At 41.7% G+C, this 14,827-nt stretch overlaps 1 protein-coding gene across 1 annotated transcript in view; it reads right to left on the bottom strand.

Annotated features, from left to right (window-relative positions):
- The window catches only part of zc3h3 (zinc finger CCCH-type containing 3), a 70,088-nt gene that overhangs the window by 13,671 nt on the left and 41,590 nt on the right, over positions 1-14,827 (bottom strand). The window contains exons 5-9 of the mRNA XM_042416352.1: positions 10,409-10,572; positions 5,832-5,910; positions 5,290-5,445; positions 4,220-4,289; positions 1,170-1,301 (exon numbers count right to left, since the gene is read on the bottom strand). Of these exons, the coding sequence (XP_042272286.1) occupies positions 1,170-1,301; positions 4,220-4,289; positions 5,290-5,445; positions 5,832-5,910; positions 10,409-10,572 (601 nt within the window). The remainder of the gene's footprint in view (positions 1-1,169; positions 1,302-4,219; positions 4,290-5,289; positions 5,446-5,831; positions 5,911-10,408; positions 10,573-14,827) is intronic.

Raw genomic sequence — 14,827 nt, 5'->3', positions numbered from 1 at the left:
GAGCAGAGATGATGAGCTAGCTACAGAGGTCTGGTAACCTCGATTCTTTCTGTCTCCACGCCCCCAGGTTTTTAAAATTTTCAAACTTTAGTCTTCAGACCCAACCGACGCTGACTCAAGTGACATAACCTGAAGACACAAAAGGCTTTATACTACACATGTCTGAAAAACAGACATTGATGTACAGACAAAAGTGTGATTTTTGTAAAATTGAGTTCCCCTTTCATCAAGTGATTGTGTTAGTGGAGTGCAAAACAAAGATTTACTGAGGTCAAACCAATATGAAGTCCCAAACTGCCACATATATTGATTTCTATGCTTCTGTTAAGATTGACACAGCGACATGGATTAAAACTGGACTGGTCCTTCTCATTGGGTCCCCCTGCATCAACCTGGGTTGCACACCAGTCAGAGCTTTGCTGATAAGGTATCTCAATTGGGAATGGAAACTAAATTTAACGAAACTGATGTTTAAATGTAATTTCACTGATTTCCCAAGTGACAGAGAGAAAGAGACAATTCGCATAATGGTTGAGCACGAGGCTGCCAGCAAGAAAAAGAAAAGTGAAAGTGAAGCCTGTTGCTTCAGGCTGTCATTTTTTGTAATTATGTGGTTTAGGAGTAAAGTGGAACGACACTGCAGGCTGAAACTCTCCTGACAGTGACAAACAGAGCTGAATCTGTGACATGGGTCAAATGTGGTTTCAGAAGACGAGCATCATTATCGTGTCTGTTGTCTGAAAGCGGGTTAAGTAAACCCACACACCAGTGGAGGCCTAACGGACGTTAGTGCAGGTGCACGCTCTGTGCCGGAATATCCGGCTGTCCTATATTGTGGCATTGTTGCTGGTCAAGACTCAAGAAAAGTTGAATTATTTTGTATCTCAAGTTCTTCCTTTGTCTGATAGCCTGTAGAGTACCTCCTCATCTGAGATGGATATATAGGTTTTGATGAACCACAGTTGCATCGATGTAAAGATTATATTTTTAAAAAGGCAGTGCCTGGTGAGCCGTAGCTAAACAGATTGGCTTTTATTTATTTATTGGTTTATTTGTTTTTCCCTCTAGAGAAACAATGAAATAAGACATTTGGACTGAATGGGGCTCACGCGGTACAGTCATACCTGCCTCAGATTGAACGTTTATCGTGTGTTTGTGTGTGTGTTTACCTTCTCTCCTTGAGGACAGTAACCTTTAACAAAGTCCTCACACACTTCAGCCTTGCGGGACACGTAGACATGACTGTAGGGACAGTCACTGTTGTTACAGATTCCCTTCAGGAAGTAGGAGCACACTGGCATCTGCAGGTAGGAGAAAAGTCAGAAACAGAAGTCATCTCAACTAGAGAAAACAGTCATAGTACAGGCTGAAAAGAGGAACTATAAAACCTTTTAAATCAGGACATAGACTAACACAAAACCCATGAGACTTTATTGGCAAAATGTCCAAAAACAGATTGAATTGATTTCAATCTGACTGTGGATAAAGCACTTTTTATCCTTGGCTTTGTTCCTGAAAACATCCTGGTTATTGAGTAACGAGGAGTAAGGGTAAAGATGGTTTACAAATTTTATTTTCTAATTCATGTCTATTCTCTGTCAAGATCATTTCCTCTTGATTTTGAAAAAGTAAAGAGGAACAACAACACGGAGAGGAGCAGGGGGTGATGAGGAGTGAGATTACATGAGATTATAGGACTTTGTAAACAGACATGTGGTTTTAAAAAACACACCACAGTCATGTACAATTTAGACGTGTCCCGTGTGCCAAGCGATCTGTCACACTGAGCGGCTAAATGACCTTAATTGCAGTTGACAGCAGCAGAATGAGAGTGAATGTGTGTCTTGACAGCATGTGTGCAGGGTGTGTGTGTGTGTGCGTGTGTGTGTGTGTGTGTGTGCAGAGAGAGATCTACTGTTTGGCGTGCGGGGGCGAGCCTGGTGGAGGCCGGTCTAAATATACCCCTGAGGGGGGGGTTTGGTGGAGAAACATGGAAGGGAGGGAGGGAGGGGAGGTCGGGGGGGAGGAGTGTGAGAGGGAGACTCCACCTCGTTGGGATGGGATCAGTTCTACCTAATTAACTGCTACAGAAATATTTATCCAGGCTGCAGCTCGTCCAGCTCTCATGATGTGTTTATGTGCTTTGGATGTGTGCACAGACTGGGCCAGTGGGCAGAAGGGGGTGGGGGGTGGGGGTGCAGTTCCTGGGCATGGGGAGGGTAGGTGGGGGGGTGATGCCAGGGGAGTAGGCTGAGGGGTGTCTGGTTTCGAGGTATTTGTGGTAGTGGGGAGGGGGGGAGGGGGGGCAGGAGGATTTGGGCTCGCCTATCCACACTAGCAACCCGGATCAGGTTTGGAGGGCTGCATAAACCTGCAGCCCCCCCCCCCCCCCCACATATTGACCCCCTTCTCCCGGAAGCCTCCATACAGTCCGGTTTAAGGGGTCCGCATGAAACAAGAGCGGGAGAGTATCCTGTGGAGGGAGGGGCCACAGGGATAGGGGTGGTGGTGGTGGTGGTGAGGGGGGGCAGGTGGGGCTGTTGGAGAGGTGGCATTACAAACAGACAGCTGGGCTCTCAGCACTTACAGTCAGCAGTGTGACAACCAACACAGGTGCAGGGCATTGTGTGTGTGTGTGTGTGTGTGTGTGTGTATGTGGAGGGTGAGGCATTAGGACACCTGTTGTAGAGTTGTTTGTCTCAAGGAAAAGAAAATAGAAGACAGAAAAAGAACTGCTTTCCCTTTTTGACTGGCTACACTTTCCCCTAAACGGACAAGAGTCTTTCCTCACCAGCTTGAGCTAATTTGTACAAAACAACTCACAGAGCAGATGGAGACTTTGCCCAAATGCGCATACAACCACCAGGTGATGCCGTCATGCGTCAATGCATGCAGCAGTAACTTCCTGGAATCGAAAAAGTCTAAAAGGAGGTGGAGTGAAAACGACCTAAACTCGATATCAATCTGATATCAGTGAATGTAACAATAAATGATTTTCAATAAATCAGTGCATGTATTTGCTGTCTCATGATGGCTCACTTCTGATATGCTTATCCAGTTCAATTACAGTATGACCAGTTTCTGTCAGTTTATAGATGTCTATCAAAAATTATGATATGAGTCAGTTTAGGTCAGTAAGAGATTCATAATGTTGGAAATTGGATTGATTTGGATGCTTTTGGTTTGCTGGGGTTGAGTTTGGGCTCGGTGATGATTCAATACTGTCAACTTTTAGTGGAATCATTCAGTGATAATAGGAGCGTTTCATTTTAAAAATTCAATTATGAGAAAATTCTAATTAAAAGCAAAGAAAAAGTGAGTTTTAGGATTTGTTTTTTACATATGTGAGGAGGCTTGTCTGATCAAATGAACAACAGTGTAACACAATTAATCATTATCATTATCACATACATCTCTCCTGTTGTGATACATGCTGACATCGTTGTTATTATTAAAACTCTAAATAAGAAATGTAATGTTTACTGATTAATCATATACACCATAAAACATCAAAAAAACACTTTCTGAGCGTTTAAGGAGATGTCGTCAAAATCGCTTATTTTGGAAGCAGGAAACAGTTTTCGAGCATTTTTGCTTGACAGTTTACTTGCTAAACAATTCATTGATCATCCAAATCATTGTTTACAAATTTTCTGTCCATCGACTAAATGCAGTGAAATTAATTTTAGCCACTCAGCCTGAAGCTGAGGGAGTTGTTGTTGCCCCCCAACCTGATAAGGTATGTATCCAAAGGTCTGAGGTGAAGATCGTGTTCCATTTTGCTGTTCATACAAACCAGAACAAGAAACATTTGCTAAACTCAAATATAAAACACTAACAAAACAAAATAATTATAACATTTTTGTCAGTAGTGTCCACAAATTCGCCTGGAAGGTGGTGATGAGGAAGGAGAAAGCAATACACGCCCAGATTGATCCTGCTGGTCTGTAGATCGAACAGGTGACCCTCAAGTCACAGGTTCGAACCTTTAGCCTTACCCATCAGCCCCTGCCTGAACACCATCAGGTCAAGTCTTGCTTTAGTCCTTCCTGTGTCATGGAAACAGGAGCCATGCCAAGAACGCAAATACGATCCACGGTGACTGTACCCAATAATGTGTCATCTTATACCTACATACTGTACCCAACCCTGGCCTTTGCAATGAAAACCCATAAAACACCATGGTGTCCAACATCTTGGCAATGCGCGTGTGTGTTACCTTCTCCTTGGCCACCTTATGGGAGAATGGGCAGGTCCCGTCTGCCTGCTTGCACGTCCCTCGCAGAAACCTGCAGAAAAACAACAGATGAAATGCAGACGTTAATAGAGGAGAGAAGCCACTGGTTCTCAAAAAATTTTTTTTTACCACTGAAAGTCATGTTTCGAAGTTCTTCTTTTAATAATGTAACAACACAAGGTTTATCATAGGGCCATAATTTTTTTCCACCAATTTGGAATAACAAATGGCTCTGAATACTACAATAGCCATGAACCCCAACATTCATCTGTTGCTGTGGAGAAGAAGCCAATCAGAGTTGTAGGAAATTCTGATGCGTCATTGTTGCAGTTGGGAACGAAATGCTGTGTCATGATTTCTGAATTAATCTGAGATGGAGGACTGACTTAAAGAGCTGAATGTTTTATCATGTTTCTACATCATGAAGCCTTTAGCTTTAGCTTGTTATTAGATGCCCGTGGAACTGAATTTCAATGACCCGGATGATTCTTGGGTGATGTAGTTGACTTTTCTCCTCAAGTTTTTATATATACACGGGCTATTTTCTAGCACAGTTGCTCATTTTTTTGTATTGTTCATTGAATAATGGAGAGTTATGTGTTCATCAAAGTAGGGCTGCAACTAACAATTATTTTCATCATCAATTAATCAATTATTTTCTCAATTCATCAAGTTGTTTGGTCTCTAAAATGTCAGAAAATGGTGAAAAATGTCGATCAACGTTAGCCAAAGCCCAAGATGCAACCTAAAATGTCTTGTTTTGTCCCGAACAACAGTCCACAACTCAAAGATATTCAGTTCACAGTGGACTTAAGAAACCAGAGAATTTTTTTTCTTGAAAAATGACTCAAAACAATTAATTAATTATCAAAATAGTTGGCAATTCATTCTCTGCAGACAGACTCAGATTAGATTAGATAGACTAATCATTGCAGCTCATCTTGGAAGTAATCCAACTGCCTGTTCAGTTGTCAGAACAACAAGCTTTCCACCCTGTTGCTCTCCAGCTGGAGCCTTCTGACCAAGTAGATTTTTTCACATGTTTATGTTACCTGGTGCAAACAGCCACCTTGTCCGGGTCATGGATGTAGGGACAGCTGCTGCCACGGTTGCACTTGCCAAAGCGGTTGTAGTACATGCAGTACTGCCTCGGCTGCTTCTTCTGACGAGCGTGTCTGATGATGGCGAGACTCCGCTGGACTGCACGGCTTGTTTCAGAAAACAGACAAAAGTATTCACATAGGTATCCACAAACGATTAATAAGCAGCTTGTGTGCCAGGATTAGTGTTTCGTAACAGGTATCCGGGTAAAGGTATTCACCATATGCTAAATTTAATTTTAAAAGATTACTTCTGGCTTTACAACTTAAGTTGACGGTGATGAAAGGCAGTTAATATTGGGGCAGAGAGAGAGAGAGAGAGAGAGGAGGATCAAATGCAACAGTCTTGGCTGGATTTGATTTCATGATGGTGCTGTTGTGTGAGGAGAAGAGTCAGCAGGATGGCTCATATATAACTGTTGTTGATTAAAAAGTTTTAAAGTTAGCTACGTATAAAGAAATGTTCACACCATTGGTGTATCAGATGAGCCTACCTGGCCAGATGACGAGTGCTAAAGGGCCGATTCAAAGCAGGATTCACAGGTGAGACGTTGGAAAGGCTGAAACTTCTTCCTAATATTGGAGAAAAAAAGACAATGAACAACTTACATGCATCACATATCCTGAGTTGTTTTTCAGTTTAAAGGACAGGTTCGCAAATTTGCAAGTCTGTCTTAAAACATCAGTCAGGAGCCCAAATGAACACTGAAACATGTTTTTCTTGCTGTAATCATTCCTCCTGTTCATACTGACCATTAGAAGATCCCTTCATAATGCATTTACAATGCTAAGCTAATATGAAGCTTCAGCATCCAAATGAGTCAAATCAAGTAGATATCTTTCAACGTTACAGTCTTTTTAGTGCCAAAGTCCCTCTTTTTGTTACTATACTTCCACCGCAGCTCAACAGGGAAACACTGTCCAAGGAAACACAAAGAGGGAATTTGATGCTAAAAAGACTGTAAATGTGTCAGATATCCACTTGATATGACTAACTCAGACTGATGAAGCCTCATATAAGCTTCAGATAAACTTTGAAATGACTGTGTGGACACACTGTGGATTTTGGCCTCCATCACTTACATTGAAAGCACATTTGAAGGATCTTTTAATAACAAGTATGAACAGGAGGAATGATTACAGCGAGGAAAACCTCTTTCACTGTTCATATGGACACCTGAATGTTGCTTTAAGACAGACATGACAAAATGGAAACATATCCTTTAATCTATCTAACAATCTCTACAGTAAGTCAAAAGTGACATGAACTCCTTACACATTCAGTCTCCACTGGGTGTGAAGTTACTGTCCTCTGTATGCAGCTGAATTTGTCAAAAATATCATTCTCTCTTACAGCTGGAGTCTCTGCTGCTTCATATAAATGTCCAGACTCAACAAGCTGCCTGTAGCCCAAATAATGGATCATCTGCATCATCCAAGTTTTAGCTAAGACGTAAAACCAACAAACATTTGGTGTTTTCTCAAATCTGCTTTTGACACAGTTAAGGTCAAAAACTTAAGGTCAAAATTTTACAGAATTGCAGATAAATTCAAAGAATTCCTACATTGCATGTCTTCTTTTTTTTTTTTATATATATATATACATTATTTCCTAATAGTGGCCAGAGCCTTTATTTACCTCGACTGCAGAGGGTACCGGGCCTTCACTGGAAGCAGGCTTATGTTACAGACAGACCTTTATTTCTAAATCCTCCTGTCTATATATATATATATATATATATATATATATATATATATATATATATATATATACACATATATAGACAGGAGGATTATATATATCTGTTATATATATATATTTATAACAGATATTTATATATATATATATATATATATATATATATATATATATATATATATATATATATATATATATATATATATATATATATATAAAAAACAGATGTTATAAATATAACATGTATATTTGCTCATATTTTAGTACGAAGCCTCCTTGTGTTAAATTTTTGTTACTACATTACCATTAAATACAGTAATCTACTTACTCCAATCAGTGGAACAATAATTCAAGTGCTTGAGTTCCACCCGGACCATTTTGGCAGTGCACCACTTAGCTGTAGCATGCGAGTAGCCATTATCAGAGACCCGGCTTTTAACCCTCCTGTTATCCTCGGGTCAAATTTGACCCGTTTTCAAATGTTTTTATATCAGAAATATGAATTTCTTTCATCTAATTGCCTGGAAATCACATGGATGGTTCCATACCACACACTTTGCAAGTAAAAGTAATGATCACCGCTTTCACTGAATTTTGGATGTTTTATTAAAATTTATAGCATATGTGGACTTTTGTCCTCCCGAGTCAAAATTGACCCGGGAGGACAAAAGTTGCATAGTCAACAGGAAGACAACAGGAGGGTTTATTGACTACCAGTCGCTATTAGAGGAAATACGGTATATTTCTTGATAAGCATGATTGTGTTTTTACTTTATTTTGGTTTATTGATATTACTCATAGATAATCATTATTAAGCATGTTTTGGGTGTGTTAGTGGAGTGGCATCAGTTCACCACAATGGGCTTATCGTCACTTCTTGAATTAAATGTCTGATAGAGGTGGTTATTGAAATGCCAAATAAACTGACTGTTAAGTGTTGACAGTATGCAAGAGCTTGTTTCTGATTAATGGAATTCCTTCATTAAAAAAAAAAAGAAAAATCTTCATTAATACAAAATTGCCAATAGTTGCTTCTTGTGCTGATTAGCAAGGACTGATAACTCTCCTCATGAAAAGTGCAAGCATGAGAATGCACCACATGTTGAGGTAAAGTGAAATAAATGACAAAATCAAGGTATGTTTGAGCATTTACAGCTGTTTCTCACTTTTAGATGCGTTACACTCTCTTCAGTCAAGTCGTGGTAGCAGTCCTGGAGCAATATGCGCAAGCCCTGTAAACTCTTCATGAGTGACGTATGTTGTGAGATGTTACTACAACATTACAGCAATAGGTTTTGCATAGTGACAATGATATAGATACATATTTGGAAAAGGGAGAGAAGGTCTGGGAAAAAAAGAAAGCTTTCATTTTTTTCTACCATATCAGATGGAGTAGTTGTTGTTGTAGTTGTGTCTGTCTATGCAGACAGATGCAATAACAACTTGATATGCGACTGGTTATTTATACTGTGGTGGTTTGACACGTTGGTGCCAAAGCCAAACGTGACGTCCAGCTCTGTCTGAGAACATCATAAACACTATGTACTCAATGCACCCGTCAAACACTGGTGGAGAAGGTGTCTGTGTATATATGTGTATATGTGTGTGTGTGTGTGTGTGTGTGTGTGTGTGTGTGTAGGGTTTCTGGAAGCCATGAGAGAAGTGGAGAAGAGGACAAGAAGGCGAGCTGGGTGGGGTTACAGATGGCAGTTGATCTTATTCAGACCGCTAATTTTGGAACTTTTTGGCTGTTAGGGCTCTCATCGAGTGTGCGCTCTGGTATGATTTAAGCAGAGCTGGATTACAGGCCTGTGGCTCCGGACCAAGAACAAATGTAAGGCTCACCGGGGAAGATGTAAAATCACAACATCCTGCTGAGAGGACACCTGTGTTTTTTCCTGGAGGATGCTAGAATGTGTGTGTGTGAAGTGTTGTTGGGATGCCGGTCACGAGTTTAAACAGAGTGGAGCTCTTCAATTTCACCTGAAACTTTAGTCGCTAGAGAATGTACAGAAAAAGAGAAAGTGTGCGCAGGAGGTAGAGGCAGATCCAGGCTTTAATCTGCACCGTCCAGTTCTCCAGACCCTCCCCCTCGCCGCTCTGACAGATGACAACTTTATTATTTCAGATGGCAAATCCAGCAAGCTCCCCTAAGTCTATTAGAGAGTATGTGGACAGAGTTACAGCCACGAACATGAATACACACTCCGGTATCACCTCCGGCTGCACGCAGACTCACTGCGCTGCACTCACGATCCATGTCCTGAATGTAGAAATGTACAGTGTGTGTGTGTGTGTGTGTGTGTGTGTGTGTGTGTGTGTGTGTGTGTGTGTGTGTGTGGTCACAAAAACCTTCTCAACCCTTCAATTTGTTTTGCTTTAACCGGAGACACAGTACAGGGCTCTGGGCATCCATTGGCACATTTAAGGGTTCCCTGTGGAGTTGTTGACCACTAGTAGCTCGATGGCAGTGTTTTAACAAGTGGGTGCCTGTTTTGTGTGTATTGTGTACACACACACACACACAAGGATGCAAGTGCATGGGCGTGAGCAGCAACACACACATTCTTCGCACCAGTTTCATGCTATTCCACTGATCAATAGTAGACAGCGGTGATGCTGAAAGAAGAAGACGACGATGAATTTAAATCGTTTACATTCGTTGTTGTCTTCTACGCTACAGCATTTAAACTATTTTTAAAACTCAGCTTTGCATATGTTTTATTTTTTTGACCTCATGGATACACAGGATGCATTTGTTTATTTTCAAGAAAACTCCACATGAACATCTTTAAATCAGGGTCAGTAACAATCATGACATTTCAGTCCTCTAAACTAGAAAATGCTGTAATTAAGATCGAATCCTCATTTACTAATTAAAGGCCTCTGCACACCAAGTCTGAAAATGTTAAAATTTTTACAATCGTACAACATACGACATCCTCAAGTGAGTGTTTACGTCCATCATACTTTCAGCTTACTGTTCAGGATCAATGTAAACTGTCTGGTTCTTTTGTTATGTTAGCTTCCAGCATATGTAGTTTTGGATCAAGGTGGACTTCAGATATCAGAAAGTAGATCTTGAACTCATCACTTTAAACTGTTTTTGTTTCCTCAAAAGCAACAGAATCACCACAGCTTGACGGCTGCATTTCTTAACAAATTAAAAGTAAAATCAGGATCTATGTTTTTACACCCACAGATTTCTCTCGATCAATACCTGATTGAAGAAGGCGTTGATCTAGAAAATCTTTTCTTCCTTCCTTACCTGTGAATACTTACAGTCATCTCGGATTCAGAGGGAACTTGACACAATTGTTATTAGACGATACAAGTTGTGGTCGTAGTTTCTGATGATAAGCAGCAGCGTACCTGTTCGATTGATCGACATGTTGGACGCCACCGTGCGGGACAGCTTATTGGCTGACACTCGGTACAGGGAACCACGTATCCAGCACATGCCGGTTCCTCTCCAGTGCTGAGTGGATGACGGGTGTCTGTCGTGGGGAGCCCTCCGACGGCTCTGGAGGAAACTCCTGCAAGGGGGGGAGAGAACAGAAAGAGAAAGACAGATGCAGATGAAATAAAGGATGAGAATACATCCTGAACTTGTATTTAAATGTACTTAAAGTCATATATTCACTAAAGGATGATTCTGATTCATTTAAACTTGGAATGATTCTAATTATCGGTTAAGCTCGGTGCACAAACTGTGTGAAATTTTCAGTCGTGCTCTGAGCTGGAATGATAATATCTGTTCATCCCTCCCCTCTTTTTGCCTGTCTTCCCTCCAGCTCTTCCACTATATCTCCCCTCCTCACTTTATGTTTCCCATCCTCTAGTCTCCCCCTCCCTCCCCTCCTCCCTCCCTCCCTCCCCTCCTCCTCTCCTCTCTCTCTCTCCCTCCCATGTCACAGCACTCTGTTAAATTGCTCCTCTAATGGAAAGGACGGCAGTGTGGAAATGGAGAGAATTGAAAAGAGGAGAGGAGGAAATCAATGAGATAATAGGCAGGGCAGGGGGCCAGAGCAGCGAGGTTGGCCCCTACACTGGAGCGTAGAGACCACACACACACACACACATGCAGTATCACAACACACTGGCTACAGTACGTACAGTATACACAATCTACACACACATGCTCACCATTCAGGAGTCACTCAGCTGACTTGTGCATGTGTGCGGCGGCCGTATGTGCGAGCCTGCGGTGTGTACAGAGATGCTAGTAGGTGGTGGTGGTGGTGGTGGGGCGGTGCAGGGGTTATGGCGATAAATTGCGCTGTCCTGTCACTTCTATTTGGGGCGGATTGGGGCTGGTGTGCAGGGCGCCGCTGGAGGTAATTTGCTGCCGTATTTCAGATGGGCTGGAAATGGGTTTAGAGCGAGAGTTCATGCCTCCCATTACAGAGAAAAGAGAGGGTTACCCCAAACGCACGCCGCGCACAAAACAACTGACATGGACCCCTAACATGCAGCGGCTGAGAGCAGAGAGCTGCTGCACTGCTGCAAATAAGAAAAAAAAAAAAAAAAAAGGAGCAAAAAAATCAGCCATCAGTGGCGTTCATGTAGACGGGTCTTCCTGACTGCACGCCATAACTCAGCGGCACAGACACTCAGTTTCAGTGATACAAGATCAGTGGCTGCCCTACACAGGGCAACTGCAGCCAGGGGAGCCGTAATGGAGGCTAATGTTGGAGCGCTGACTACCACCCAGGGAGGCTTAAACAAGGAGCAGGCGGCCTGGGGAGCCACAATGGAGGTTAATGGGGATATGACATGAACAGTTAACACAGATGGCAGTTAACCCTGACACGGAGCTGTAGTCAGGGGTATGACTGGGGGGTGTAACACCCAGTCTGTTAGGAGGTTTTCACACTGGGTTCATCTGGATGAGTCCAAACCTTAGAGTGAGTCTGATTACACACTGTTTTAATCTCCTGGACTTTTACTTGTTGTTTACTGTTGTTGCCAGAAAATGATGTTGACACTGTTCTTTATGTTATTGACATTTTGCCTTTATATGATGGTAGAGATGGAGATGGAGATGGATGGTAGGATGGAGAGAGGTATGTAAGAGAGGTCGCTGACTGGTTTCAAATCAAGGATGTTGTAGTTACATGAAGTGTAAATGTGAACAAGCAAGTGAGAGAGTGTCAATCTTTCACAAACCCTACAAAATAAAGTCATAATTTTGGGCTTGAACGTTATTCTTTACTCATACGTCAGTGAGGTATTTTATCTCTTCTGTCGTCTTGCTAACAATAAAAGAATGTCACTACTGATGTAATCATCAGTGGGAGTAGTGGGAGTAAGTATAGTGGTCTGATTACACTTGAATCATAACACAGTTCGACTGGAGCCAATCTCAAACCCAAGCGTTCATATTACTAAATTTCTGCTGAACTACTCCTGGATAAACTGGCAGCACTGTCAACATGAAGGAAAAGACAGATTTGGTACAAACATGTAGATCTGTGTTTTTGTTAGATGAGGATTTCAGTTTGAGAGCCACAAACACAGGACCAGTGAGACACACGCAGCCATGTGAATAAGTTTAACACCATTAGTGAAAACAGCCTCTATGGGAGCAGATTACAGACGCAATAAAGTCATCTGTCTGTAATGAGAGAGGAGAAGCAAACCGCAAGAATCAAGCAATCAAAAAGCAATAACATCATCTCAAAGGAAAAGGTGGAGTTCTTCTCTGTCCCCGGACTCTCCTTGGCCTGTTTTCTGTGATGACCTCTAGGGGGATATCTGTTATCAGAGAGCCTGCAGGCCCGTCTGACGCACAAATCCTCCACTGCTGGACAGCAAAGTTGTTTTAGGGAGAAGCCCTTTCAGTGTTAGATATATACCACTGCCTCTTTGTCGTCTACAAAGCCTGAGGAACACATCTATACAGTCATCACCCAGATTGCCAAACAATTTAAAGTCCCACTAATCAATATTATCTATACTAAAGGGAAACTTTGGGATTTTTCAACCTGGACACTACTTTCCCATCATCGAAGAGGGACACACAGGAGAAGTCAAGGACTGAATCACCGACCCTCTACCTGCTCAGTCACAGCTGCTCCTTTAACACCCTGTAATAGGTCAATGATAAGTCTATACTTCCTACACTGTTCACATAATATGGATGTAAACAACCACAAACATGAGCTGAATAGCAGCACTTTAATCTCTTACTATAAAGGTGCTGGAGTACAGAGCCAGCACTCAAAAATTTCTATATTCTATCAGAAAAAACAGGAAAGTGACATTAAAAACAAAAACATTACACATACTATCACTATCAACGTATCAGTTGTACTTTTGATTAATTGTACAGTCATTTGGCTCCATAAAATGTCAAAGTTACATCTGTAAATTGCTTGTTTTGTCCGACCAACAGTCAAAAACTCAAAGATAATTAATTTACAATTATATAAAACAGAGAAAAGAACCTAAATCTTCACATTTGTAAAGCTGGAACCAGTGAAAGCTTGGTGCTTTGCTTGATAAATAACTTTTTTAACGATTATCTAAATCATTGTCTGTCAATGTCTGTAACTCAACTAATCAATTAATTAACCAATCATCTTAGCATGTGTGATGAGAGTGGAGATGCACTTATTCAGGTGTTATATAACAGAAAACAATGACAGGAGGTCAAAAAGAAAGGCAAAAATATGGAGGGAAAAAGGATGAAATGGAGGGGGGGGGGGGGCAAGGGCACAGAGAAACTCCCCTGTGACTAGTCGGCATGCATATGCACATGTGTGTGTGTTTGTGTGTGTGTGTGGGCCTTCAGGTGTGTGTGCGTTCACTACTCTGACCATGCAACGCGCAGATAAAGGAGAGCGCGATTCAGCACTACCGCCGCCGTTGATGAATGATCTGACTTTTGTTTTAGTGACAGGGAAGAATTTGTAGGGTCGCGCGACTGCTCAGAATAATGCTGCCCTTGTCTATTTGTCTGCAACCAAAGCATTAGTAAGCTCATATTGGGGAAACAGTTACCCTTGAAACAGAGCACAGCAAAAACAGTCATCTGGCTAATTCCAACGGTGAGAACTGCTGCTCTTAAAAGAAAACCGAAGCAGTGTCGTTAAGCATCACAGTCCTATCAAATCCAAATTAAACGGGACTCGACTGTAATGAACAAAATCCTCTTTTGGGGTTAGAAAGTAGCGTTAAGACGCAATGCAGAGAGCATTTGTGCAGAAGACGGTGTGAACGGCAGCAGGAGAGGATCATAACGCGCTCCCGTTGGTCGACGGGTGGATGACTAATGTGATAAGTAATGAGTAAATGAATGAATTGGGGTATAAAAGGGGATGAATGGGGGAGTGAATGCGGGAAAAGGAGGAGAGAAGTGAAGAAGAGAGAGTGCTGCTTCACTTTATTGCCCAGTCTCTTACATCCTGTACTGATCAATACAGAAGCACTAAAAGAGATGAGCGCCCGCACCGAGCATGTGCGTGTATGAGTGTGTGTATGTATACACTCAAAAATAGTATACTTAGATTGGGGTTGGGATGTCCCACCATGTTGGCTTTAACATATATGTCGGACACAGATAAAAAAAAAAGGCAAAAGTGGAAGACAAGAAGGATAAAAAATTAAGATAAGATTTGGGTGAATTGTATGTTGGATGTGAAACAAAATTTGTATCTTAAAGAGAAAGAAGGAAGAACAGAGACAGAGCAAACACAGAGATATAGAAAATTAAAGAAGGGACAGGGAGAGAAAAAATAGGCATGGTGTGAGAGAGATGAAGGGAGGGTTGGGCTGTAATTTATCCTC

Source organism: Thunnus maccoyii, chromosome 7, assembly GCF_910596095.1.
Source record: "Thunnus maccoyii chromosome 7, fThuMac1.1, whole genome shotgun sequence".
NCBI classification, from domain to species: Eukaryota; Metazoa; Chordata; class Actinopteri; order Scombriformes; family Scombridae; genus Thunnus; species Thunnus maccoyii.
The sequence above is the reverse complement of the archived record's forward strand: the minus strand, read 5'-3'. Positions and strand labels throughout refer to the sequence as shown.